Source organism: Balaenoptera musculus, chromosome 3, assembly GCF_009873245.2.
Source record: "Balaenoptera musculus isolate JJ_BM4_2016_0621 chromosome 3, mBalMus1.pri.v3, whole genome shotgun sequence".
Taxonomy (NCBI): Eukaryota; Metazoa; Chordata; class Mammalia; order Artiodactyla; family Balaenopteridae; genus Balaenoptera; species Balaenoptera musculus.
The window spans coordinates 52,005,675-52,032,084 of record NC_045787.1 but is presented as its reverse complement, the minus strand read 5'-3'; the positions used below and the strand labels follow the sequence as shown (position 1 = coordinate 52,032,084).

The 26,410-nt window shown below is 39.8% G+C and overlaps 1 protein-coding gene across 1 annotated transcript in view; it reads right to left on the bottom strand.

The window, feature by feature from the left end:
- The window catches only part of MAST4 (microtubule associated serine/threonine kinase family member 4), a 568,903-nt gene that overhangs the window by 248,045 nt on the left and 294,448 nt on the right, over positions 1-26,410 (bottom strand). Inside the window, 1 exon segment of the mRNA XM_036848868.1 lies at positions 13,391-13,422. Within this exon segment, the coding sequence (XP_036704763.1) occupies positions 13,391-13,422 (32 nt within the window).

Sequence of the window (26,410 nt, the reverse complement as noted above, 5' to 3'; positions counted from 1 at the left end):
TTTTGGTAAAAGACATCATACACAGAGACAAGAACTATAAAGAACTATAAAGTTATATTTGCACATATGTAACGATAAAACACAATAAATACCTCCCAGAAATTGTGACGGGAAAACACTACCAAGTAGAAAAATGGGCAGTGAAAATAAATAGGAAATGAAGAAAAGGGAAATTCAAATGAACAATAAACATGTGAAAATATATTTAACATCAGTGGCAGTCAGTGAAGAAAATGTAAATTAATAATCAGAGATAATAAGATTGGCAAGAATTAAAAGGAACAGTGGCATCCAATGCTGGTGAGAGTGCAGGAAATGGGCATTCTTATGTGCAAACGTGATTTGCTATTCCTTTGGGGAAAAGAATCTAGAAATATATATTAAAATTAAAAATACACATACCGTTTGACCAAGCAATTCCACTTCTGGGAATCTATCCTATAGGGAAAAAAAAAGGACCAGTATGTAAGGACATAGGTACAAAGATGTTTAATGCAGCATTGTTTGTTGTGGGGCAGAGGAAGAGGGGGGACTGGGAATAACATGACTGCCCATTAATGAGGAAATGGTTAAATGAAATGTGGAATATCTATAATATAGAAGATTATGTATTATTAAAAAGAATGGGATAAATCTGTAGATAGTGACTTGGAAGGCTGATAAGGTGAGAAAAGCAAATTGAAGAGCGATACTTCCATTATGAGAACGGCAACAACCACCAGAAAACAATGGACGCGCAGACACTCACATGCACATGGAGTAAGGAATGGAAGCACACAGACCAGGCTAACAATGGCCACCCAGGATTGGGAGTGGGAACAGGGCATGGAAGGGATGGGGATTATTTACTTCCTCCTAGTGTCTCTCTGTGCTGTTTCACTAGTTACTATGAACCCTATATTAATTTTACAACTTTCAGAATACATTTAAGAAAAAAACATTAGCTTTCATTAGTGGTAGTAGAGCAGAAGTACTTCCAGACATTCATCTGTAGTAAAATAGTAGCCATTAAATAAATAGTCCCTTCTTTGCTTATGCCAGTCACTGCAGTGTTCATTTTTGATGGCTTGCCCAATATCCATTCCGTCTCTCTCCCATAGGTGTATCAGCCATGTGGTTTGGGTGGGGTTGACTCCACCCCATTCCCAGAAATTCCTGAATGGTCTAAGCCAGTTCTGTCCACCAGAAATACAATTTGGAGCCACACAATTTTAAATTTTCTAGTAGTCACAGTAACCATGAAAACTGCTGGCAGCCATCTATGAGCTACGAAGGAAGCCTGCCCTGGGATGAGGGAGAGACTGGGTCCTTGTGTCAACACTGAACCTCTGGATCAACCCTTGCAAGAAGCCTGGACTTTTTAGTTACATGAGCTGGTAAATTTCCTTTATTTTTTTCAGCCACTTTGAGTTAGGTTTTCTATTACTTGCAATCAAATGTATTTCAGTTGATAAACTCATCTATGGACTAAACAAATACTTCCTTCTTAAGCGAAATAACTCAAATGTTCAACATTTCTTCATTTGCAGTCAAGGCATGTTTTTGTTAAACTAGCCTTACTTGATAACACATTTAGGCAGCTTCTGAAAACATGCCCAAAGAAGATTTCCAAAGACGAATTCCTGATCATGCAGGGTAACTTTGCATGGTCACAACTCAGAGTATTTCTCCTTAAGACAATACAGACATGAGGCGTCAGAGCAATCAATTAGCTCCACTCTCATTCCACCCTCTTTGCTGACCCTCCCTTTCTAGACCAGTGTGTCCCACCTTTGGCACTATTAACATATTGGGTAGATAAGTCTTTGTTGGGGGGCGTGTGTGGTTTCCTGTACACTGTAGGATGGTTAGCAGCATCCCTGGCCTCTCTCTACCCACTAAATGATAGGAGAAATCCCACCCCCCCCAAGTAGTTGTGACAATCAAAAATGTCTCTAGACACTGTCAAATGTCTCCTTAGGGGACAAAATCACCTCTGGTTGAGAACCACTGTTCTAGACCAATAATTAGTTCTAATGTAGAACTGACCTTCATTGTTTTACCACATGATGGCCTCCCCCTGCACCCCCCCCCCAAGTGTCCCCTGCATCACAATCTTTCCAGGCATTATGGCCTTCTGCTCGACTAGACATGAATACGTGAACCTTGTCTGGCCATGCTCTTCCTCCTCTAATCCCCGCTTACGCTGAGCCTGAGCTCTCCACTGCAGGTCTTCTTTCCGGAAGAAATGTAGCTAGTCCCCTCTGACTTCAGCTTGACATCATTACCTGACCTGCTCCCTGAATCACCTACCCAACCATTTCTTTGAGCTTCTCTGAGGGGATATTTGCTCATTTGTGGTCACCCATTCCTCAATTCAGCCTTCCCCGGTTGGGTCAGCCACCTCCTGCATCAGTATATCGTGGGGGACAATTCCATCCCAGTCTCTCCACATTGTATCAACTCACACATTATTCTCCCTAATTCATCCCTAAGACTAAAGATAGGTTATAACCACTGGAAAATTCTTCATAGCTTCTCAAATTGATTGACAGATTTAATGCAATTCCAATAAAAATCTCAACAGGCTTTTTTGGATGGAAATTGACAAACTGATTCCAAAATTAAAGAACCTAGGATAGTCCAAGCAATTTTGAAAAAAAAGAACAAAGTTGGAAGATTAACACTATCTGATATCTGAACTTATTATAAAGCTACAATAACCAAATCAGTGGGGTACTGATATAAGTCAAACAGGCCATGAACCAGAATAGAAAGTCTGTAGATAGACACCCATACATGGACAACCAATTTTCAACAAAACTACAAAGAAATTCAGCAGAGAAAGAACAGTCTGTTCAACAAACGGTGCTGGAACAATTAGATACCTGTATGCAAGAACATAAACTTCGATCCATATTTTACCCATATACAAAATTAACTCAAAATAGATCATAGATATAAAAATCAAAAATTTTAAATCTAAAATTATAAATCTTATGGAAAGAAAAAGGAGAAAACTTTTGTGACCCTGAGTCAGGCAAAGATGGCTTAGATGCAACACCAAAACCATGAGCGCTCACAGAACAAACTGATTATTTATACTTCATCAAAACTAAAAACTTTTGCTCTTTATTAGATGCTGTAAAGAGATTGAAAACACAAGCCACAAGCTGGGAGAAAACTTACCAGTCATGTATAACAGCTTTATTTATAATGGCCCCAAACTATAAGCAACCAAAATGTTCATCACTAAGTGGATGGATAATCAAACTATGGTGTATCCATCAATAGGATATTACTTAGAAATAAAAGTAAGGAACTATTAACATACGCTACAATAGAGCTGAATCTCAAAATAATTATGTCAAGTGAAATAAACCAGACAAAAAAGGGTACGAACGGTATTGTTCCATTTATTTAAAATTTTAGGAAATGCAAACTAAACTCTAGGGATGGAAAAATATTAGTAACTGTCTGATTGGGCATGTGAGGGCTGGGAGGAGGTAGCAATTACAAATCGGTAAGAGGAAACTTCTGGAGGAGATGGATATTTCAATACCTTGACTATGGAGTCTGTTTCACAGGTGTGAATATATATATATATGTCAATTTATGAAATTGTGTATTTTAAGTGCAATTTATGGTATGCCAATTATAGGTCAATCAAGCTTTTTTTTTTTTTTTTTTTAAAGGGGAGAGGGGAGCACTGTTAGATGTTGGGGAAAACATTAACTGTTAGACCATGTAGGGTTTTGCTGCTGTTGGGACACCCTAAATTGGTTCATGCTACATGGGATTTCATGAGAGGAAGTGGTTTTGTTGTTTTAATTTCTTTTGTGGTTTAATACAAATAGAATTCACAATTCCTGGGTACTTAACATAACACAGCCTAGGTGACGTTAAACAGTAGATAAAAGGTCCATGGGTGGGAAGAGACTACACAGAGCCTTGAGAAGTACCAATCTGAACTATGTTTGCTTTAATTCTCCTTTTAAGTATCTCCCCATATAACCACCACCATCACCACCCCCAGCTGTGGTCTTAAGGATGTGTCCAACCAACATCTTCCAGCAAAAAAGAAAATTAGAATAGAGCCAAGTGGCCTGAATTCTCAAAGATAATAATTAAGTAACATGCTTTTTAACAGATGTTTGATGACACTATTTTTCCCCATGATTCTACCAGAATCAACTGCATTTACATACAAATTGGTAATACCTTAGAATCCCAGCTAAAAAAAGCCACCATTGTTCCCCTAAGACATGAAACCATGTACTGATCTATTAATTTCATTTCAGTGTATGATGCCAAGTGCATTTAAAAAATATATTCCACGGCTTCCAAGGGCTTCCTTAATCCACAAGGACTGGTTTTAGAGTTTAATTTATCATAGACATAAAAAACCTTCTGCTTATTCTCCCAGACAATTGATTCTTGATTTGTTAAGATACTAAACACTATGCTTGACATCCTGAAATACCAACCCCCTGGTGAACTCACTCATACGCCCCATGCAGAGTAAATCCTCTCAGTCGAGAGGCCAAGGGAAGCCCGGGAAAGCAGACCACTCCCTCCCTTGGACCCACTGCCAGCCCAGGGGGACGTCCCCCATTGCCCCTGCAGTAAACATCATTTGTTCCACAGCAGTGACATGGGGAGGTCAGAGGCTGCCAACTTCTCCAAGAAAATGCCCTCCTCAGTTTTTGAAAAATACAAATAAATCTGAAAGACAACCTCTGCCTCAAAGCCGACCTTCCTAAGTAAAAGCACATACCTCCACCACAAATAACAGTAGAATCAGCATTGGAAAATCGGGGTTTAGTAAGAGCTCAGCAACCAGGGCTAATGTCACCACGAGGTTAATCTCACTGATCTCTAGGACACGAAAAAAGTTAGAAATCATTTTTCCTGCACAATGAAAAGCACAACGCCTAGGCGAAATCAGTATTTTCTAATAGGGAAGAACAATTTCACTTAAGCATCTACAAAATAGGCAAATATTTCTTGAAAGATTACTTTATAGTTCTAGAAAAGAGGCATTTAAAAATCCTTTCCCTCAATATATTATGCCTATTTAAATTTATTATCATTAGAATTTTCATTCTTTAAAAAAACATTTAAATTTACCCTTCCATGCTAAGCACCCATTTCCACATGCCGATAAAATTCATAGAATATACTTAATAAAACTTTTTCCTCTCATGCAATTGTATTTACGGAACTATCTGCATACAATTTCCTTATGCTATGAGTCAAAAGATATCCGGGTGATGCCTGAGGTGAAGCAGAGCCCAGAAGGCCACTGGGAAGAGAGGTGTACGAGCGCTGGCATGTTCTATGGGCACGTCTTATGTTCCAACACAGAAGCATGGAAAAGTCCTAATCCTCATCCTCACCCCAGAAGAGGTGACTTTATACAACAACATGTTCAAAGACAAGGCATGTGTTTTCAGATGAAAGAAATGACCTGCCAGAATTCTTAGAAGTTGAGGCCTCTACAGCAGAAAACCAGAGAAGGAAACCCTAGGATATTTTTCCCCCAGTCACTTACGTTTGACAGTCAGCTGCCACAAAGAGTCAAAGAGCAGGGATTCTAATTCTCAGGAGTCAGAATGGCAGAGGAAACGGTAGAGATTCTAAGGAGGAACACCAAGACATAAGCAAAATCTGCTAGCCACCACCCACCTCTCGACGATTCCCCTCAGAGAGCCCGACTTACTACACAACGGGGTCAGGAGAACAATACAGAATTCAGCTGCCCTGCTCACATGTCTCACTGGACGATGGACACATTTGGGGACTGCCAGTTACCACAGTGGGGACTACCATACCCACCAGTGAAGCCATCACTAGTCTCATTACTCGTCTGAGTAAACTCAGTAACCTGGTAGTGCTGGTATGTGACAAGGTTTTCCCTCTGGTTGCAGTTTTAAGTGTACTCTTAAGAAGAGTTTGAGGCCATGCTTCCCAAAATGTTCAAAGAAACCATGACGAGCAGGGTGAAGTCAAGTGTACTCTGTGAGGTCCACCCTTTACATGACCCATACTGTGGATGTCGATGCTGTAATTCATGTCTTATAGAACAAAACGCTCCCACACCCTTCCTTGCTCATTATCTCTTTCTCACTCAAATGTATTGCCCTGAAGAAGGAAAGTTTGCTTTCCAGTCCCTGGTGGGTGGGACCCCTAAATTGTGGCCACAGTTCACGGTGAAGAAACAGTCTGAGCACAAGCAAATCTCAAGTCCTCCGAGTTGCTGGTTCTTCACTTACCAAACAAAGGTATTTAAAATCAGTTTTCTGTTAAGGTTTCTCCCAGCTCTGAAATCCCATGATTAAACTTTTCTAAGTGGACATCTATAATATCCCACTTCATTTTCCTCAATACCTGTCTGTCTCAAAACACAGTTTCGAGAAGTAACCTATATACTATGCTGAGAAGGATGGGCAGGTTTCTAGTGATGGATTATTCTAGAAGAGGGGCCACTGAGCACAGGGAGTTCCCTCTCAGCTTCATGATACAGAATATGTGTGGGGTCTGTCTCCCTCACACACCTAGAAACCTCCTGATACCAGTGTTGACTGTGGAGGGACACAGGAAAGATCTACCCAAGGATATGGGGTCAGCCGCCCTATGTAACACCTCTCCCCTGATGGAAGGGCTGGTAAACAAAGTTGTCCCCCCACCCCAGAAAATGCTACTCAAATAATCTGGCTTTAAGGGAACTTCCTCAGCCTACTGGCAGTCTTTTGCCTAACACTACCGGACAAAAATAAGTCGGAGGGTGGCCTTAATTCCCATTGTGCTTTATTTAATAAAACACATAGAGCTTACTGCATGCCAGGCACTGTTATAAACATTTTACAGATATTAACTAATTTAATCCTCAAAACATTCCAGGATAGAATAGCATACATACTTTTATGGATGAGGAAACAAAGACACATAGAGGTTAAGTAACCTTCTGAAGGTCACAGGCCGCTTAAACAGCAGAAGTAGGATTGAACCCAGGCAGTGTGGCTGTGAAATGCCCACTGAATAACAGACCTGAGAAGGTGGCTTTTAGTGAGAAAGCGCAGGCACCCACCTGCTGCAGTGGGCCACCCTCCACAAGGCTTGCTGAAAAGATGCTCACTGAAAAAGTCTCCAAATTCCTGTCTGACTCAAGCTTGCTAAAAAGTCATTCTAAGAAATATGAAATAGAGAATTTACCCTCATGCTTTTGGACATCCAGAAACCCACTTTGCCATTACACACACCCTGAAGCTCTCCTAAGAACGGCAGTTCTCATCTAGGGGTGGCATTTGAGATTCACCCTGAGAATGGGCTGAAAGTCCACAAGCCTCCGTGCTCCCCCTGCCTCTGCCCCCAATGCACATACGTGCAGATTCTGATTTGCACTCCCAAGTGTGTCTGGAAATGCACACACACACGTATTTTGATAAACCTCCCTAGGTGACCCAACTCTCCCTCCCACGGGCAAAACTAAGGTCTTCCTAATAATTTTCAAAGGTGAGAAGATCAATCCTACATTGTTTCTATCTCCCAGGTCTCCTCCCCCAGCCCCCTCACAGAAGGTGAATGCAGGCGTGATACAGGATGCTGCAAATACGTACCAAATACCAAACTGGCTATTCGATGAATATATAAATGCAATTGACATTCTTTCACAGTCTGAAATCCTCTCTTTACTCTCAGGATATATTACACCATTCTGTTTTTATATAAACATGCCACTTTAAATGCTAATTCAGATGCAACACTCAATTTTTTCTTCATTTTGTTTCAGGGTTTCTAACATTCAAAATGACACTGGACTTCCATTTGGCTTCGACGATAGGCATTTTGAATTCTTGTTGTTTCAATATTTGTGGGGGTAGGAGGGAAGAAAGTACTAAGAAGAAAACTACATTTATTTTAAAACTTATCCAAATACGGTTTACATGCCCTTTATTTTGCTTGAATTAAGCCCTTTCTCTCTCTTTCAGAAAATGTTACCTTCACCTTACTGAAAATCTCGTAAATCTAATTTGACTCCGTTGTAAAACCAAGGTGATTCCCTCTCCTTGCATTCTAGAAATAACCTCATTTTTACTCAAACTGCTTTTCTAAACAGCCCATCAAGGCAGCATGTTCTGGCTGAAATACAACTGGCCTGAACATACGTCTTCTTTTTGAAAAATACACACACCTACAGATGCCAATGACATCCACCTGAGCCTCTCCAATTACATAGAAGGTCACTTCCTATCTTGTCTCAAAATGAGGAATTTCAACCTAAGAAATATCCTAATCCAGTGCACCCAGTTGAATCTAATTACAGTGAGACAGACTGTCTTCTAAGTCCAGCAGGCCCCGCTCCACCCAGAAGCTTCCAGTAACCCTCAGGGTCCTCTGCCTCTGTCATCCTAAGCACTGTGACAACACTCTCTCCCTCTGTGGCTCACTCCAGTCTTCCATCCCACCCAAACACCCTTTCCTGCTCCTGCCCAAGAGAGACAAAATGGGAAAGACGTGAGACAAGTTTATCACCTTTTTCATATACTTGTTAACTTATCCATGTGGCAAAATGGTTCTTGACAGCAGCTCTCCTTGTCTGTCGCCAGACCACCAGAAGCATCCCATTAATGACTCGTGTTCTGCTGTGCTAAATGCAGCTCAGGGACACCGTGCCCAAAGGTGTGTACATTTCAATGAGACCCCGAGGAGAAAATACCTTTAAGATCCAACTGAATGAATTTCAGTTCTTTCAGATCCAACTGAATGGATGTCTGGCACTGTGGTTAAAAGTGTGTTTAAGATGCCTGTTTTCTTTGTGGAGAGGAAGATGGACCTCCTAGCAGACCTGAAACCATTGTATGCCAGCAGCACCTCACCCTACTTAGTCCATGGCCAGCCCTACTAGACCCCAACCATTTCAGAATAATGATAAAAGGAAAAGGGGAATGGAGATGGGACAAAACTCTATGGAGAGAAATAGTTGCTAAACACTAGTATTGTTGCTAGGTTGAGAAATTGAAATTAAGCCGAGAAGACTCCTAAATTACTTTTAATACTTTCAATACTCCCAGAAATTCCTCAGCATGCAGAAACATACTTCTCCAGGCCTTCTGTGCACAGGAGGAGCTGCCTTCTGCTTTGGGTTTCTGCTGCTAGATGTGTGTGGCCAAACAACATAAAGCCAAGAAACTAACTGACCAAGTGCCAGTCACTGTTCTACTAAAATACAGAGATAACTGCAGATAGTCCTAGGATCCCTGAACTACAGGGCTCCAAGAAACAATGCACTCATGCTCACAATTAAAAGACGTAGAAGAAAGGCTATTTTAATTTTGGGTAGCAAGGAGAATTTACTTGCTAAGAAGAGATACTGCAGTTTCTTTCTCTGTGGGGGGAGGGCTTGGGGGGGTCTTAAAGATCATTAAAAATCAACATTGGAGGAGGCAAGGGAGCTGGCCCCAGCCAATTTCCTGCCCCTCTCTCCAGGGAATTCTGAGAAGAAAAGAAGCTCCCTCTGTCCTAGAGAGCTGTTTATTTGAGCAATTAACAAAACATGAGGGGGTCCTTTAAAATTAAAGGGGACCTTGGTTTTGCTCCGAACCATCCATTAGCTCACACCTTGGGCTTTTATCCTTTTTCCACTTTCCGTGTCTGAAAACAAACACCACCCAGAGAGCTTTGCCACTTAGAAATGTCATTTTAGGACCCAAGTTCAAAAGACTAGTTAAGGGACCCACAACACTAGGAACTTTTTAATAAATATGGACAGTTTAGATTCGCTGTTAGTAGAAATTTTACAACATAAATGTCTTGTATCTGGAATTTGCTTTTAGCTTTTGCTCAGCATTGTTTGTTTTTTATAATTGTACTTGTTGATGCATCTTCTTTAGTTCAATCATCCTACACACCGTACAGTATTTCATTGTATGACTATATCATGATTTATTCAAAGGATATACAGATTTTGACAGGCAGCTGTGAGGAAAGGGAGCAGAGAGTATGGCAACTTTTGTTCCAAGGAGAAAGACAAGAACATGCTAGAAGAATCTGGGGAAATGGCTACTCTTTGTAAGGAGAAGACAGCTAGCTAAAATCCACCCATACAGGGAGCTAGAGTAGAAATGGGATTTGGGACCTTGAAGTTGGTAAAGGGCTGGAAGAGCCTCTGGAAAACTGATCGGGGGTCACTTGGTTTTTTAGTAACATCAGGTCTAGAAAGAAGTTCCCTTGACCTCTCTTGTCTGCTGACCTTTGCACCATTAAAAAAAGAAAAGTCACATCACTGTCTTCGCAACATTTTAAAACACATGTGAAACACAGACTTCAAGTTAGTCCTTGAGAAAATGATCGTAAATTACAAATTAGTGGGGATCTGGATTACTTTTTTTCTAGAAAGAACATAGGTTGCTTTTTTATGCTTTTCAATTAGTAATAAAAAGAAAAGTCTATTTTCTGTGTTCTTTTATTTGTAAAAGCTTTAACTTTTATATAGTATATACATGCTTTATATAACACATATGTTTTTATCACATGATTCCAGACAAACATTGTCTATAAGCTTACTTAAAACAATACTAAAATTTTTTAAAAATCTGATAAATCTATGTGTCTGAATGATGAAAATGCATTTTTAAAATATTATCCTTCAAGGCATACACATTAAAAGTGGCAGATATAACAAAATCAGGTGCCTTCTTCCAAGAGCACAGCTTTTCTGAAGGTACACCCCCTCTGACAAGTTCAATCGCATTGCCGGGTACCATAGACAATGAGGAATACATCACATTGCACAGTTGCTTGCTGTTGACATGGAAAGACAACTCAACAGAAGAGCGTGATCAAATCCTCAATCTTTCTGGGAGAAGGTAATAAAAGACTTGAAAGCATTTATGCAGTAAATAAACGGAGGAAGTGTTAACAGGTTTAATGATCAGGTACCATGATGCGGGCTAGCACCAATACCTAATAAAACCACACGTGTGGGGCTTCCCTGGTGGCGCAGTGGTTGAGAGCCTGCCTGCCAATGCAGGGGACACGGTTCGAGCCCTGGTCTGGGAAGATCCCACATGCCGCGGAGCAACTAGGCCCGTGAGCCACACCTACTGAGCCTGCGCGTCTGGAGCCTGTGCTCGGCAACGAGAGAGGCCGCGACGGTGAGAGGCCCGCGCACCGCGATGAAGAGTGGCCCCCGCTCGCCGCAACTAGAGAAAGCCCTCGCACAGAAACGAAGACCCAACACAGCCATAAATAAATAAATAAATTAATTAATTAATTAATTAATTAAAAAAACCCCACACGTGTGCTCTTCTTCATTAGATTTGTATTAAAATCACTTGAGCATTTATTTTATAAGTATTTTCTTTTTCGCAAAGTCATAAAAGAACCTTGCATGAGGAGAGTAATGACTGGCATTCTGTGTGGTGGTCACTGAAAACTCAGAGTGGCATTACATCCCAGAACATCTACGTCATAAGTCATTAATTCTTTTGGGAATACTTGTATTTAATAGAAAATTTTAAAATAGCATGTTTATTTCTTGTTTGCTTTACTTGCAATTATTAATTTTTCCAAAGTTCACTTAAAAAGGTAGATTTATGTTGACATATATATATGATGTTTTATTCCCATCATCTGATTGATAGATCAACTGATTTTTATTAGGAGGCGATTTTAATTGGCTTAAATGTAATTTATCTTAATAAGTATTCAAAGCATGTACTCCAAACAAACTGATGCCATCATCACTTTTTTATTTTTTAATTAAAGAGTCCATGCTCTCAAACAGAGAAATTTAAATATTTTCCTTATCATGTATTTCCCCCATCAACTCATGGCTATCAGCTAACATGAACAGAATTGAGACTTACACAAGTGCAAAAGGAGATATAGCCCTTCAGTAGGTATAAAGAATCTACTTTGCTAACTAACATTATTGTAATAATAATTTATAGGAAACATACTAACTTAAACAGGAAAAAAAAAAGCACCATTTATTATAAAGGCTAAAAGGAAGCTCTGACTAAAGTTCTAAAGTTTTTAAATAAAGTATACAAGACAAGCCTAAGATGCTTTAAGCATTAAACAAAATTATGAAGGAAAAGAGATTTTTGTCTACAAACATATTTTATGTAGATATTTCTGTTTTTCTTGTTTCTGATTTCTCATCATGTTGGGAAATATCAAAAAGTTCAAACTTTTACAAGTCTAGGCAAAAGAGTCCTAATCATAATGCAGAAGAATGGAAGTTTTTGATTCTAAGGACATTTCCTATGCTAAACTATTAGGCCGTTAACCCGTAGTGTCCAGAGATGTAAGCTGGGAGCTAGTCAAAATTTATTTAGGCACATTCTCCAAGAATAATGATCCAGTGTTCTCCTGGCAACTAAAAAAGTACAGACCAAAATGGAGAGTAATAAAATGTTCATGGTTCACGAAGTTTTGGTTCCTAGACGCAAAGACTGAAATTTCCCAAAATTGAGTCAAAAGAATGAATTCTTACAACAGTCACCACATACGTTTCTAATCCTCCAAGTTGAGATTTGCATGAACTTATCTTAAATATTATACTTATTTTTTTAAAAAGGACATTGCCACATCCACTAAATTCAGCATAAATCAGATACCAAATCCAAATATTTCTAGACCAGCCCTTACACAGTACTAGTTGATAGTAAATCTACCTTAGTAGAATATTAAAGGCAATTAACTTCATTCTGCAACTTGCTGATGCAGAAAACTATGATTTATGCAAATATATTATTAGCCTTAAAAATAAAAGGTGGAAACATCCTATAAAGAAATCAAGTCAATGTTCACAAATTTGCTATTTTAATATAACAGAATTACATGAATCAGTTCAGTAAGGTCTAGATCTAATAGAAAGTTTAGCTGATGCAAAGTCTTCATCAATTCAAAGGCAAAAGTGTATCATTTACTCTGCGTAAAATTCATAGTATAAAGATCATAGAATTCCAGATCATGTAGATAAGCACTAATTCTTTAGTCAGATCATTTTAAACTATCTGCAGACCAAATAATGCTTGATTACATAATAGAATTTTTAAATTTAAGATTCTCCCAGGAATAACCTGCTGGATAAAAATAAATAAGTAAATAAATAAATAAATAAATAAATAAAGTAAAATTAAAAAAAAAAGATTCTCCCACGAATAAATATGCATTTTGGCTTACAATGCCCATAAGGAACCCTGGAAACTTTCTTCAACTTATCTTGAAATCATTAATATTTGACATTTATAAATAAATGCAAAGCTTTGTGTTTTCTTAATTCAGTTGATTATCATTAATCTTCTGATTGCCATTGAAAATCTAACAAGTCAGAAAATAATGACATTACAAACTGTATCCCAGAATACAAATGAATCAATAAAGAAATTATTCTACTTACAGACTTCCTCTTCTGGGGAGACTCAGCTCCTTCTGCAAAAGAAAAAACGAAACATGTATATGAGATGCTACATTAACCTCAGACTACTATAGGACACCAAACAGGTAACATAAAATGTATCACCCTTATTATGCTTGATTTGGCATTTTCTATACTGAAAAGATTTTAGTGTAATTATTTTATGCTGGATCCCTTCTTACATTGTTCCCTTTATACACTGTATTTAACGTACAAACCCTGTTTACCTAAATTCCACAGCAGAAAAGACATCAGTCCTCCCAAAGCAATGACAGTCAAATACTCAGTTGAGCTACGTGACCCTATAATTGAGGGTAAGGGAAATCTGAGCAACCAAAGAACTTACCCAAAAAGGAAACAGAAGGAGGAGAAATTTTGCAGAATTATAATTAAGTGAAAGGTGAAATGAAAAGGGTAGTGAAATCATACTATTTGCCTCCAACAGAAATAAACTCATGCAAAACATTATGTCTACCAAAGATTATAATTTAAAAAAGAAATATAGCAAAAGTTTTCCTTCTGGTATTATTTCTTAAAACAAATGTGACTTATGATTTAGGATATTTAAAAGTAGGTTAACGAACTTCTAAAAAGGTAACCAGACAGCAACAACAATTAATATAGTGCTTTATAGTTTCAAAGGATGCTCTCACACTTATCTCAAATTAAGATCATTATCTACCTTTCTAGAGATAGTCTATGGGAAAATAAAACAAAATAACCCAGCAAACAAACAAACAAAAAGGGATACAGAAATACCTCCACCCACTAATGGAGCTTTCAGAAGCCTGGGCACTCCAGAATGATTACTTGATGACAATAATTAAAGAACAGGAAGTAATGAGTCACCTGGCTATTTTAACTCAAAATTTGAAAGGCTTGACTAAATTTGGGCTTTCCTTCCCATAATTACCATTTATTGTTTTGCCTGCCAGGAGCTCAAGCATCATTTTTTGAAAGGTGCTTCCCCTTCAGCTTCAAACTCACCTTTCCTGCTCCCTATTTTTATTGGATCCTTAAATGTTTGTCATGGCCTGTGGCCTCACATCTTACTTCTAAACCATGCAATTTACTCCATCACAGCTTACAAAAAATGGACTTAAGAGCAGCAGCCCAGAGGAGGATCCTGCCTTAAATAGAACTTATTCAAAGTTATTACTTTACTCACTTATTAACTGGAAAATATATTTTGATACAGAGTTATAATAATCAGATCACTGTTTAATTGCAAGAAAAAAAAACAATTTTAGGGACAGAGTATTTTCTTCCTTCTCCCAATAGCTAACCATTTTCTTTTCACAGACGCAGCGTTCAGTGGTGAAATGCTTTTGTTTTGTTTTGTTTCGAGTTTTTCTTTAATCCTTCATTAGCCCCAAGAAATTATAGCGTTTGCCGAAGTTGGCTCCCTGATTCTGAAACATAAATATACCTTTATTTACTAAAGCCTCTAATGAGAAGAGTAAAGTCTCCGACCAAGACAGTTTTCCTTGGGAACTGAAATGTAAATAGAACACCAATGAGTAATTGTCTCTACGTGTGTCTTGGGTTATGACAAGCACTGAGAAATCTGTTTGTATTCAGGTTAAAAAAAAAAAAAAGAAAAAAGGAGAACTGCCTAGAAGTAATCATTCACCAGAGGGTTTCTTTTAAAAAGAAATTACTGATCTGAAAAGGAATACATATATATAACTGAATCACTGTGCTGTACACCTAAAACTAACACACCATTATAAATCAAATAAACTTCAATAAAAAAAAGAAATTACTGAGACCCACTGCACAGCAAAAGGCCTAGAGCTTAATTAAATAAGTAAATACTGCTGTTTAGTAAGTTCATCTGACAGCAGCGTTAAAAAGAAAAGGAGGCGCACCTGAGGTGCCATCATTAAAAACAGAAAAAAATAAGTCAGATGTTGTTTCAGTTCTGTACGCAAACAGATCACTCAGAAGATATAAGAGGAGAAGGGCCAAATAAATGATCCCCAAATAGTTCAATCAATCATATTCCACCAAATGACCCGACTGTAAGCTGGCTGCTTTGCTATGAGAAAAAAACTGCTGAAACGGCAAGATAAGGGATGAAAACCGACTCTGTTTTTAATCAGAAAGCCTTTCCAACAGGTCTAGAATTATGGGTTCTAAACAAGAAGAAAGGTCACAGTGGGTAACCCCGCACTGCTGCTCCCCGGGACGGCGGCCGAGGTTCCAGGATGAGGAGCAGGGGACATTTAATAGGTCACTGTCAACTGACCTGCAGGGTCTGTGCTAACCAGGCTGAGGAGCTAATCCACCTGATGGCTTGAATGTCAGGCTTGGAACTGGAAACTCAATTTGCTAGCAAATTGGAATCAGATGCGATGGTAATAAAGTGAGAGAAATGAATGTGCTGCTGCCAAGACCTTGTGAACAGTGGCTGCAAAAGCCTGCAAATACCAAGAGGGCAAAGCGATTGCAGACAGAGCCAGGAGGGGCTGCCGTCCTGCTGCGTGGGGACCACCCACTGATCAAACTGCGCGGCTGGACGCAAATGAGCAATATCAAGGCACTTACTGCCCCAATCCTAGTGGTACTGTGCGTGTGTGTCCTTATTCTCTTAATGTCAGGATAAGGTCACTAAACCATGCTTACATAATTAGATAAGACATGTGGTATTGGTTCCGGTCATAGACCAAAGCTTGTGCTTAGTGTATTTGGAACATGTGTAAAAAATTAGCATCAGATTAAGAATAGAGACGGGAAGGGGGCAGAGAGAGAAAAAAGGGCAAGAAGAGTCCATCTGAACTAAAAAATATGTGATTATTAATCATCACAGGTTAAAGAAATGCATGAGTGTATTTAAGAATATTAAAATTTTTAAATTATTTTCATTGATATTGATTTTTCAGTGACATCTAATATTTTTTAGAATTGCTGTGTATCATTACTTGCTTGATAATATGATGTCCTTTGCCCCCCTTTCTAAAAATGTTGACTAGCAAATATGTACATTTGAAAATAAAGACAAAGTTAATCTAATAACGCTGTTTACCTTCTTGCGATCTCTTGATAAGACTGAGAACACACAGATTCCTCAAATACTGAAAGAGAATTTCTGTGAGTCTGGGAAGAAAAGAAAGCATACCAAATGATCCTGCCCCTTTCCTCGGCCAGCCTTGGCCTCAAAAGGAGACGATAACTTGTCTCGTTCATAAAGGCAATTGAGAAATAGCTGCAATGTTTAATATGTACAAGCAATTTCCACAATGGCAATTTAAAAAATATATACTATTTAATAAGTATTTAATAGTTATACATACACAAATAAAACAACATGGCAACACATGCCACATGTATTTAAGAAATCTTTGAACTATTCTTTTTAACTGATGGGCCACTTTATGATTTAAAAGAGATAGGAGGGGCTTCCCTGGTGGCGCAGTGGTTGAGAGTCCGCCTGCCAATGCAGGGGACACGGGTTCAAGCCCTGGTCTGGGAAGATCCCACATGCCGCGGAGCAACTAGGCCCGTGAGCCACAATTACTGAGCCTGTGCGTCTGGAGCCTGTGCTCCGCAACAAGGGAGGCCGCGACAGTGAGAGGCCCGCGCACCGCGATGAAGAGTGGCCCCCACTTGCCGCAACTGGAGAAAGCCCTTGCACAGAAACGAAGACCCAACACAGCCCAAAATAAATAAATAAATAAATAAATAAATAAATATTAAAAGAGATAGGAGATTTTATATCATATTACAAATATTATATTACAAATAAAATATCCCCTCCTTCAAGAGGTGGGGCTTAATTCTCTTCCTCTGGAGAGTGGGCTGGACTTAGCGACTCCCTTCCAAAGACAGAGGAGGGAAAAGGAAAAGTAGCAACTTTTCAGTGGAGAAACCTGACAGACACCATCTGAACCAACCAACATTAATGATACCAACAATAATCATAGATACCACGTGCCCCTGATATGATGTCACGAGAAGAGACTTCACCTCTGTGGCATTCTCCCTAAAAATCCTTAACTCCAGTCTCACCCTGGAAGAAGTACCGGGGAAAACCAAACTGAGGATCATCCTACAGAGCATCTTTAAAACTGTCAGGTTGTGAAAAACAAGGAACAACTGAGAAACTGTCACAGGTCAGAGAAGACTCAGGAGAACGATGACGAAATGCAGTGTAGGATCCTAGACTGGATTCTGAACCATAAAAAGGACAGTAGTGGAAAACCTGGTGATATCCAAATAAAGCGTTTAGTTAATAGTAATGTACTAATGTCAATTTCATAATTTTGACAAATGTATTAAGGTTACATAAGATGTTAACATTAGGGGAAACTGGTGGAAGGGTATGCAGAGATTCAACTGTCTTCAACTTTTCTATAAATCTAAAATGATTTCAATTTTTTTTTTAAAGTTCTCTAAAAAGAAAGAGAGAGCTAAGGAGAAAGAAAGATGCACGTGTGTGTGTGTGTGTGTAGGCTAGGGCATGGAATGTTTGAATAAATATCGAAATATTCTAAGCTTATTTTAAGGCCATATTTAACCGAGTATTTTCGAAGTTTATAGAAATAATCTAAGTGAGAGAAGCTTGTGACTAGGACCACCAGTGAAGATGGTGAGAAGCAGTCAGGTTTGAGATATGTTTTTACAGAATATACAAAAGAACTGGATGTGGAAGATGGAAGAGAAAGCCCGAAAGAGTAAACGTTCTTGGCCTGTGCAAGGGGAGTTTGAGGGAGGAACGGTTCTATCTGGATACATCACATCCAAGATGTCTGTAAGAAATCCAAAGAAAAATTTCCAAACAGGTGGTTGGACACACGAACCTGGGTTCAGGAGAGAGGTCGGGGCTGAAAATAGACTTTGAATTCATTATCGTATAAGATGGTACGTAAAACCGTGTGCTGGAAGAGACAGGAGAAGAGAGAACAGACAGAAAAAGAAGTGGCCCATATACCTATATGTATATATACAGGACCACTTAAAATCTACAAGTGGGGAGAATCCTGCTACCCACTACACCCTGTTAAATGATGTGCTGAACTATGCAGACCCTGGGTTCTTCAAACAACACAAACTGAATGAGGCTAGCAAGTAAAAATACTACTGGGTACACACCAGCTCTCACACAGGTGACGGGATTGTTGCACAGACAATGTCAGAAAATGGGCGGCAACTAGGAAATTAATCCCCAGAGAACATGACCACATCTGGGGAACAGCCCGTTAGGACACCTCTGCTGCTCAAGGCTCAACTGGAGCTCAGCCTCCAGGAAGGACCTCTCCACTGTCCCAGCACCTTCCCCTCAGCACTCTGGCAGGTCCCCACTCCCCATGAGTGTCCCATTACTGCTGGGTGTCAGCCAGCATGATCACGCCTGAGTTTCTGCCCTAGCTGCCCAGGGAGCAGGAACAAGGAGCGCTGGCTCCCTTCGTGAGCACAGTGGGAGATGGGGCCAGGCCACCATGCCTCCCATACTCTGGGAGGTCCTCCAAAGAAAGGGGAGAGGATTTGGAATTCAGTAACTAGCCCTTCCTCCCCCACCTCCAAAAAACAAAACGAAAACAACATCCTGCAAACAAATAGAACAGTGATGGCCAGCACGTACCATCCCCTCACTATTTTCCAGAAAACGATTTGATTTAACGTTCCTGTATTTCCCCGTGATCACTGTCCCTTAATAAGTCCTTGGTGTCCTCACCCTACCGTCAAGGGTGACCACAACTACTCTGCACTGACGGACCAACCATTCATTTAGGGAGAGAGTTCAAAGAGCCGAGATGCGGGAAGCAGTGTATCCGGCACTGTTAGGGACACGTAAGGAGGAAATAAAAGAAGACAGATTTAAAAGCTACTTGGGGAAACACACACAGCAAAAGAGATATCACCAGGTGCAGGATTATGCAGTATCATTTGAATGAATAGGGCTTCCCTGGTGGCGCAGTGGTTGAGAATCCGCCTGCCAATGCAGAGGACACGGGTTCGAGCCCTGGTCTGGGAAGACCCCACATGCCGCGGAGCAACTGGGCCCGTGAGCCACAATTACTGAGCCTGCGCGTCTGGAGCCTGTGCTCCGCAACAAGAGAGGCCGCGATAGTGAGAGGCCCGCACACCGCGATGAAGAGTGGCCCCCGCTTGCTGCAACTAGAGAAAGCCCTCGCACAGAAACGGAGACCCAACACAGCCATAAATAAATAAATAAATAAATAAATAAATAAATAAATAAATAAAGTTTCTAATTTGAATGAATAAATGTTAACAGGGGAGAGAAAATAAAAGGGGATGAGATAATTCAGCTCAAGCAGTGGTTCTGAATGCAGTCCAGCTACACATCAGTGTCACCCAGGGAGCTTTTACAAATACCGATGTCTGAACACCACCTTGGAGATGGAGAGAGAGTTGTGTGTATACGTTGTTTCATGGAGGCTGGTACTTTTAAGTACCCTTAAGGCCTATTAGTTTGCCTTTGGATTTTTTTCTTTATGGAATACTACTTTTCTAGCTGTCATCAGAGTAGTGAAGGTTTAGGGTTTTCTGTTATTTCCTTTCCAAGTGGGAAGCACTGTAGAACAAGGAAGGGTACCCCAAGTGGAACTCTCCCTACCTGATGGGGTGTAAATTTAGCTGGGGGTATAGGCTCAGCAAGGGATTGGCTCTTTTAAAGGGATGGTTTGGGCCCCATTTTTCTGACCTCCATTTCTGAGTTACTTGTGAAGGTAGAAGCAGAGAACAGAAAAGTTCACACCACAGAACCAGATCTTACAGAACCAGGCTTGGTTCTGAAACATAGCTGCACACAAAAGGGGCTTATGTTCAAACCTCTTGAAAAATTCAGTGAATTACCCATAAAGTACATAGCTCTCTGCATAAAAATCTGTAGAATAAAGCTGGAGAAGCAGTAGGTAGACCTCTACAGAGAGGCTTGGACATTCAAACTGTTCATCCTGTAAAACACCACTCAGTGGGAATGTGAGATGGGTGGAGAATCTTAAAGGACCTCTCCTTTCTTGCAGGTTTTATTTCATTCTGTTTCTGGGTCTATAACCACAGTGCACTTTAACATATTTACCTGTGGTAGTAAAGTTCGACAAAATAAACTGTGAAAGGTGCACACACAAAATCCTTGCTGCGTTTTCACGTAAATTTTACTCCATCACAACCACATACTCACTTTCTCCGAAAAAACAGAAGTAGTTACTCCCTTCCTTTCTTTCTGGGTTGGCTTTTTCTGCCGTGAATTCAAATCAACGGCCATCGTCCCCAAGACTACGCATTCGCCTTACAGGCCCTTTCCATACACAGAGTTTCTCAGTCACAATATGGGTGTCTGGCTCTTTGAGTTTTATAAAATCCTATCCGAAACGGAGTCTATGAATTTCTTAACAAACTCACCTGGCTGTTTGGCAGGACACGCCAGCCTTCCCACGGAAAGCCCAGAGATGAGCAATTGCCTAGGATCGCAAAGCCAGGAGACGATGGAAGCAAAATGCGAACCTATGACACCCAGCCCCAACTTTCCCACTACACTCCAGTGCGAAAGTGCTGGAGAGCAGGCCAGAGGGGTGGTGCGAACGACAGGGAGGGGAGTCTGAATGAGGACATGAGCACAGAGGGTTGGCTTTAATTAAAAAGAAAAAAAAGAGGGCAGCTTTTCCTCTAAAGAGGGAGAAAAGTACAAGTAAAAACAGGTACCTTTTAAAGAAGAACAAAGGAAAACTGAAGCAATTTACTTGGAGTTCTGTAATTTCAGAAACAGAGAAGACAAAATCTTCTGCCAAAGGTGAAAACAAGGGGCACACATGGGGATTAAAGCAAGCAAAATGGGGTTCTTTTATCCAATTGCACACTTTTTAGTAAAGGCTGCTGAGGCAAGTGCTATGCCAGGCACTGGGGATAAAGGACTTGGCTTGCTTTAGAATGTAGTGTGGAAAGGCCTGGAATAGGGGTTTTTGCAATAGTACCAAGGGAGGGGGTGGTCAATTTTCTTTAAGGAGAGTCAGGATTGTTTCTCGCCCAGTGATATTCCCCATTATTCATGACAACAAAATCTGGTGGAACTGACGCTATTCTCAACCTCCAGGCTTAGCTCAGGTTAAGTTAAGCTAATGACAAAGTTCATTGTCTGAGCCAAAGTAATTGGTTCAAAGATGGCATCTGATTCAATCTGGGAAAACAAGATGCAAAACAACGTTTGCTCCAGCCTTCTGGGAAAGAATGCCTTCCTTTTTCCAAGAGAGTTAACAGGAAAGGAGGATCATTAACCCCAAGAAGCTAATGACAGCCACAGGGTAGAAGGTGACAGAAAAGAAAGATAGGTAGAAACTGGGTCTTGGGTGATGTCTTTGAAACAATGGATCTAGTCTTGCTTATACCTGGATTTCTCAGTTACGTGAGTCAATCGAGTCCCTATATTGTTTAAACCAGTTTAACCTGTGGTTTCTGTTCCTTACGATTCAAATATTCCCAAGTGATGCAATACTCAATACTCTGGGAGTTGGCTAGGCAGCCTCAGGAGTGGGTGAGGAAAGGGGCATTCCAGAAGAGGGAACGGATGCTGCAAAGTACGGCGGAGTGAAACAGTACACAGCTCTTAGTAAACTTGGAATGGCCGGAACTGAGGGTAGAAAGAAAAAACCAACAGGACATGAGAACAGAGGCAGGGACAAGGCAAATCATAGAAGGGTTTTGGAAGAGTCTGTCTTTATCCTATAGGCAATGGGGAGCTCATGGAACATTTTAAGTAGGAGAATAAGATGGTCAAACTTACACGTCAAAAAGGATCACTCTGGTATCAGGGTGTCAAATGGCTTATGGAAGACACATGGGAAATTAACTCAGAGGCTTATTCAACTGTCCAGGAAGCATAGCCCAGTGCCAGGACTAAGAAAGAGGAAGTGGGGAAAGAGAGGAGGGGCAAATTCAAGAGAGAAGTGTGTGTATAGGATCTACGGGAGTTGGAAAAGAAAGGCTTAACTCCTGGGAAGGTTTAGAACATTAGGAGCTAAGGGCAGGGCTCCATCCAGAGATTAGGGAAGAGGGCCATCCAGAAGTTAAATAATGGAAATCTGAATGTGGGTAAGGGGATGGCAAAACCATTTAATTTAGACCAGGGAGTCCCAGACAGGAGGGAATGTGGGATAGATTTGCAAAGTAAGGTAAGAGCAAAGGTGGGCATCGCAGGTCTTTCTTGCATGAAAGTTAAATATCATTCATCACAAACCCCTCCTCCACTTAAAAATTTTTACACAATCGATGGGAATTGTTTTTCTTTACTAAGCCCATCTGCATTCATCCATCTAGTAACAGCCCCTAATGTTTACTGCATGGTGATGTACATTATCTTAATTTTCACTATTATTTCCGTTTGACAGAACTGAGGCACAGACCAGTTAAGTAGCAACACAAGGTCACAGAACTGGTAAATGGCTTAGCTTGCCTTTGAATCTGCAGCAGTCTGAGTCCAGAGCAGTTCAATTATTTTTCATCACCAAGTAAGATTTGGTGTATCTGTACCACAGACTCCCCTCATGTAGGCTATCAAGTTGCATTCACAGCTGATAACACACCGGCAATTACTCTTAGAAAGGAATGTTATAACACAGCTTTGCAGCTCTTTCTAAGCAAATTTCACACTTAAATTATTTTTATAGACTCTGGTTTTATTTGAAGCAAAGCCTTGCAAACACATTACTTTTAACACAGACCTTTTTAAGTAGAAAAAGCGTAACAAGTCAAATCATCAGTTAATCCCAAGTCAATGAGCAAATGAAACAAGCTTCCTTTCCAGCCAATTACTAGGGGTTTTGATGCTTCCTACACCCTTGACATCAAAAAATCAAGCTTGGGAATCTCACATTTATATGTATATATATATATGTATATATGTATATATATATATATATATATATATATATACATATACATATATACATATATATATATATACACACACACACACGCACATATATACTGCCTTCCAATTCAGTATTATATAAGGGAAATCTGCCTCCTAAGTCTCCACGTTTTCTGCAGGGTTTGCTGAGTAGTAACTAGTATTTAATGTTAATAACATCTCCAGTTTATTGAGTGCTTACTCTATACTAAGTGAGGTGCATTTATTTCCTCAAGATTAGGAGCTTCCAGCCCACAGTCATACAATATTTTATGTCTTCATTTTCTTCTTAAAGAACAAAATACTGTCTCTTTCAAGCAAAAGTGTGTCACTTTTGATCAAATGAGCCACAGTCCTTTGCAACAAAGGAAGCAAAACAAGAAAATGTATATTAGATCAGCCAAACTTTATGCTAAACAAAAATACTTATTTAAGCCCATTGTATACTTCATAGTGATGAAATGAATAGGATCTAGAGTCAGATATACCTATATTCTAATGTAAGTCAACGCTGGAAAATGTCCTTGAAAAATCTCTTTAACTTCTCTAAGACTTAGTCTTCTAAGTTATAAAATGAGGATATTACAGTTGATGCCATAAGGTGTTGAGAAGACTACTGAGAACGCACGTCCTGCATGTAGCACAGCTCCTGAACACACCAGCACCCTAGATGTCAGCCATTACTATTGAAGTGTGATACTCGCATCAGATGTGCCACCTGGGGCACAAGTGAAGAGCTCTAATCAAGAGAGAAATGGGTAAAATCAAAGAGCAAGTGCTCAGGACGCCTACCTTGTCCTCTCTGAATGCAGAACCTGGGCACAGTTCTGTCAAACAATTGGAAGATTCCAAGCAAATCAGGCTTCGGTGAAATCACACACCCTGTTACTAATCAGCAGAAAAAATTCCTTTAGCAGAAGGAGATCAAACACAAACGCTGGATATTTAAAATTTTAATTGCCCTTAAGACTGCACATTTCGAGGTCCTTCAGGACTATAAAATTAAGGTCACCGTGGACAAGTTTTGTGATTCTCCTTTTTCCCTTAGAAGAGACTTACGAAGGCTCTTGATAAATACGCGTATCAGCCCTGCCACTTAACTATGTTTCTTGTTACTTGGGAAAGCCTGTGACCTACGGTGAGCTTAGATTAAAAAGGCAACACTGCACAGCTGTGCCCTGCAAGTCTTCACAATTTTTTCAGGTCTTCCATCCATTACCAGCAAATTACAGTAAATTCAGAATATTGATCTGCACACTCCTATATGGGAAGAAAGTTACTATGGACTTTTATTGCTTATCGTTGGGTACAATTCCCTGGAATCAATAAAAGCTACAATGTTCATAAGCTTCTAAAAGGATAGTTAATATAGTGGATATGAGACACCTCTTAGGATCACTATAAATCTATAGGATTCTTCAACAGAACAGTGGCAAACATCTTCACTGTTCGAAAGCCTTATTTGATTTTAGAATCTTCTCATTACCCAGGAAAATGCCCTGGGAAAGAAATGAGTATCAATGACTGGCAAAACTAGAAAAGACCCTGCTTAACAGATTTTCTGTTTTACCTGTTGGTTCCCCTGCATTTCCACACCAACGTTACTGTCCAATCCAGAGTCAGTCATTAAGAGTTGTGATTGTTTGTTTTTTTTTAAGAGTGTCGTAGCACAGATTTAAGATGAGTTTTCTTGACCGAGGTTTCCAGGGTCCATCAAAGGAGACTGCTGGCCCATAAACAATATTTCAACCACCCCTAATTTAAAGAATCAATATCCTTTTATGAACCAATTTTTAAAAATCAGATAATAATTCAAAGGTTCTATTAAAATTACAGACAACCTTAATACAAAAAGAAAAAGGCTTTTTATAGAACCAGGAAACAGAATTGGATGAGACTATTTGACCAGTGATAGTGAATTTATTCAGCTGATTAATCATTTTTATTTACTAAAGACACTCTATAGTTTATCTAGCAGTCACTATTCTGAAAGCCCATTTTAGTGTAGAAATTTACAGGCAAATCAGCTCAAGGGAGCTCTTGAAGTGCTATATGAAGCTGATACCCACAAGTCTGCTTTCTTCTGAAACCACTCTTCTCCATCTAAATGCAAAAGACGATGTTTAAAATGTGCATATAAAATGTATGAGGGTGATGGAAGATTAATGACACACATATTCAAATAATCAATAATGTGTCTTAAGCCTTTAATGGTACTGAAATTTATTGTAAAGAGGTCACAGAATAAAATAAACAATTGCCTTACAAAGGATATATTTTACTTAGTAAGTAATAGGTCCTATTTGTTAAAGGGTACGATATTGGACTTTTTTGGAAGTTATTTTCTCCAATGTGCTATTTCAAATAGCATCAGCTGAAAGTACACTGGAATTGGGAACCCTGAGATTGAAGAACACAGAGTAAGGTAGGATCCCCTATTTCTTGCTTCACACCTTCCCCCCATCCCCCATGAAAACTGGTGCTGCTGGGCTGCTCCTGTGATGCAAGAAACCTAGTGGGTGCCAGGCCCTGTGCTACTCATTTTCTCCTACAGAGTTTCATTTAAGGCTTACCCCTACCCTGCAATTATAGGAAGGGTGACTGCCATTTTTTTCTGATGGGGAAATTGAACCTTGTAAAAATTACATTGTGATTTGCCCAAGGTCAGTGGTCTCACGTTAAGGATAGTATAGCAAAGACAAAGTAGCCTTGATGACCCTTTCCCATACTGCACCAGCCCTTTACACTCAACCAAAAAACATTTTTATGTGACAAATAATAAGTCCTTATTTATTTAAGCTGCTGTTAGTTGTGTTTGCACTTATTTGCAGCTAAATACCTTCCTGATACTCTCCAAAAATAGTAGTGAACTTTGCAAGCTCCAAAGTCAGCTTTGGAGCAGTGTATCCAAAGGTCCACCTGGCATTAAGACAACCCTGACACCATCAACTCTCAGCATTAGGAGGGCTGGTGCTTGTTACCCAGACAAAAAGACCAAATGTTCCTTAAATTAGGATTAGATTGTATGAGAAACAAAATCCTTGGAAACACTGATTACAGATCTGTCAATGTGGTTCCTTTTTCCAAAATCAATTGGGAGGGCCGCGCAGTGTGTGTTAATGACTTTGAAGTTA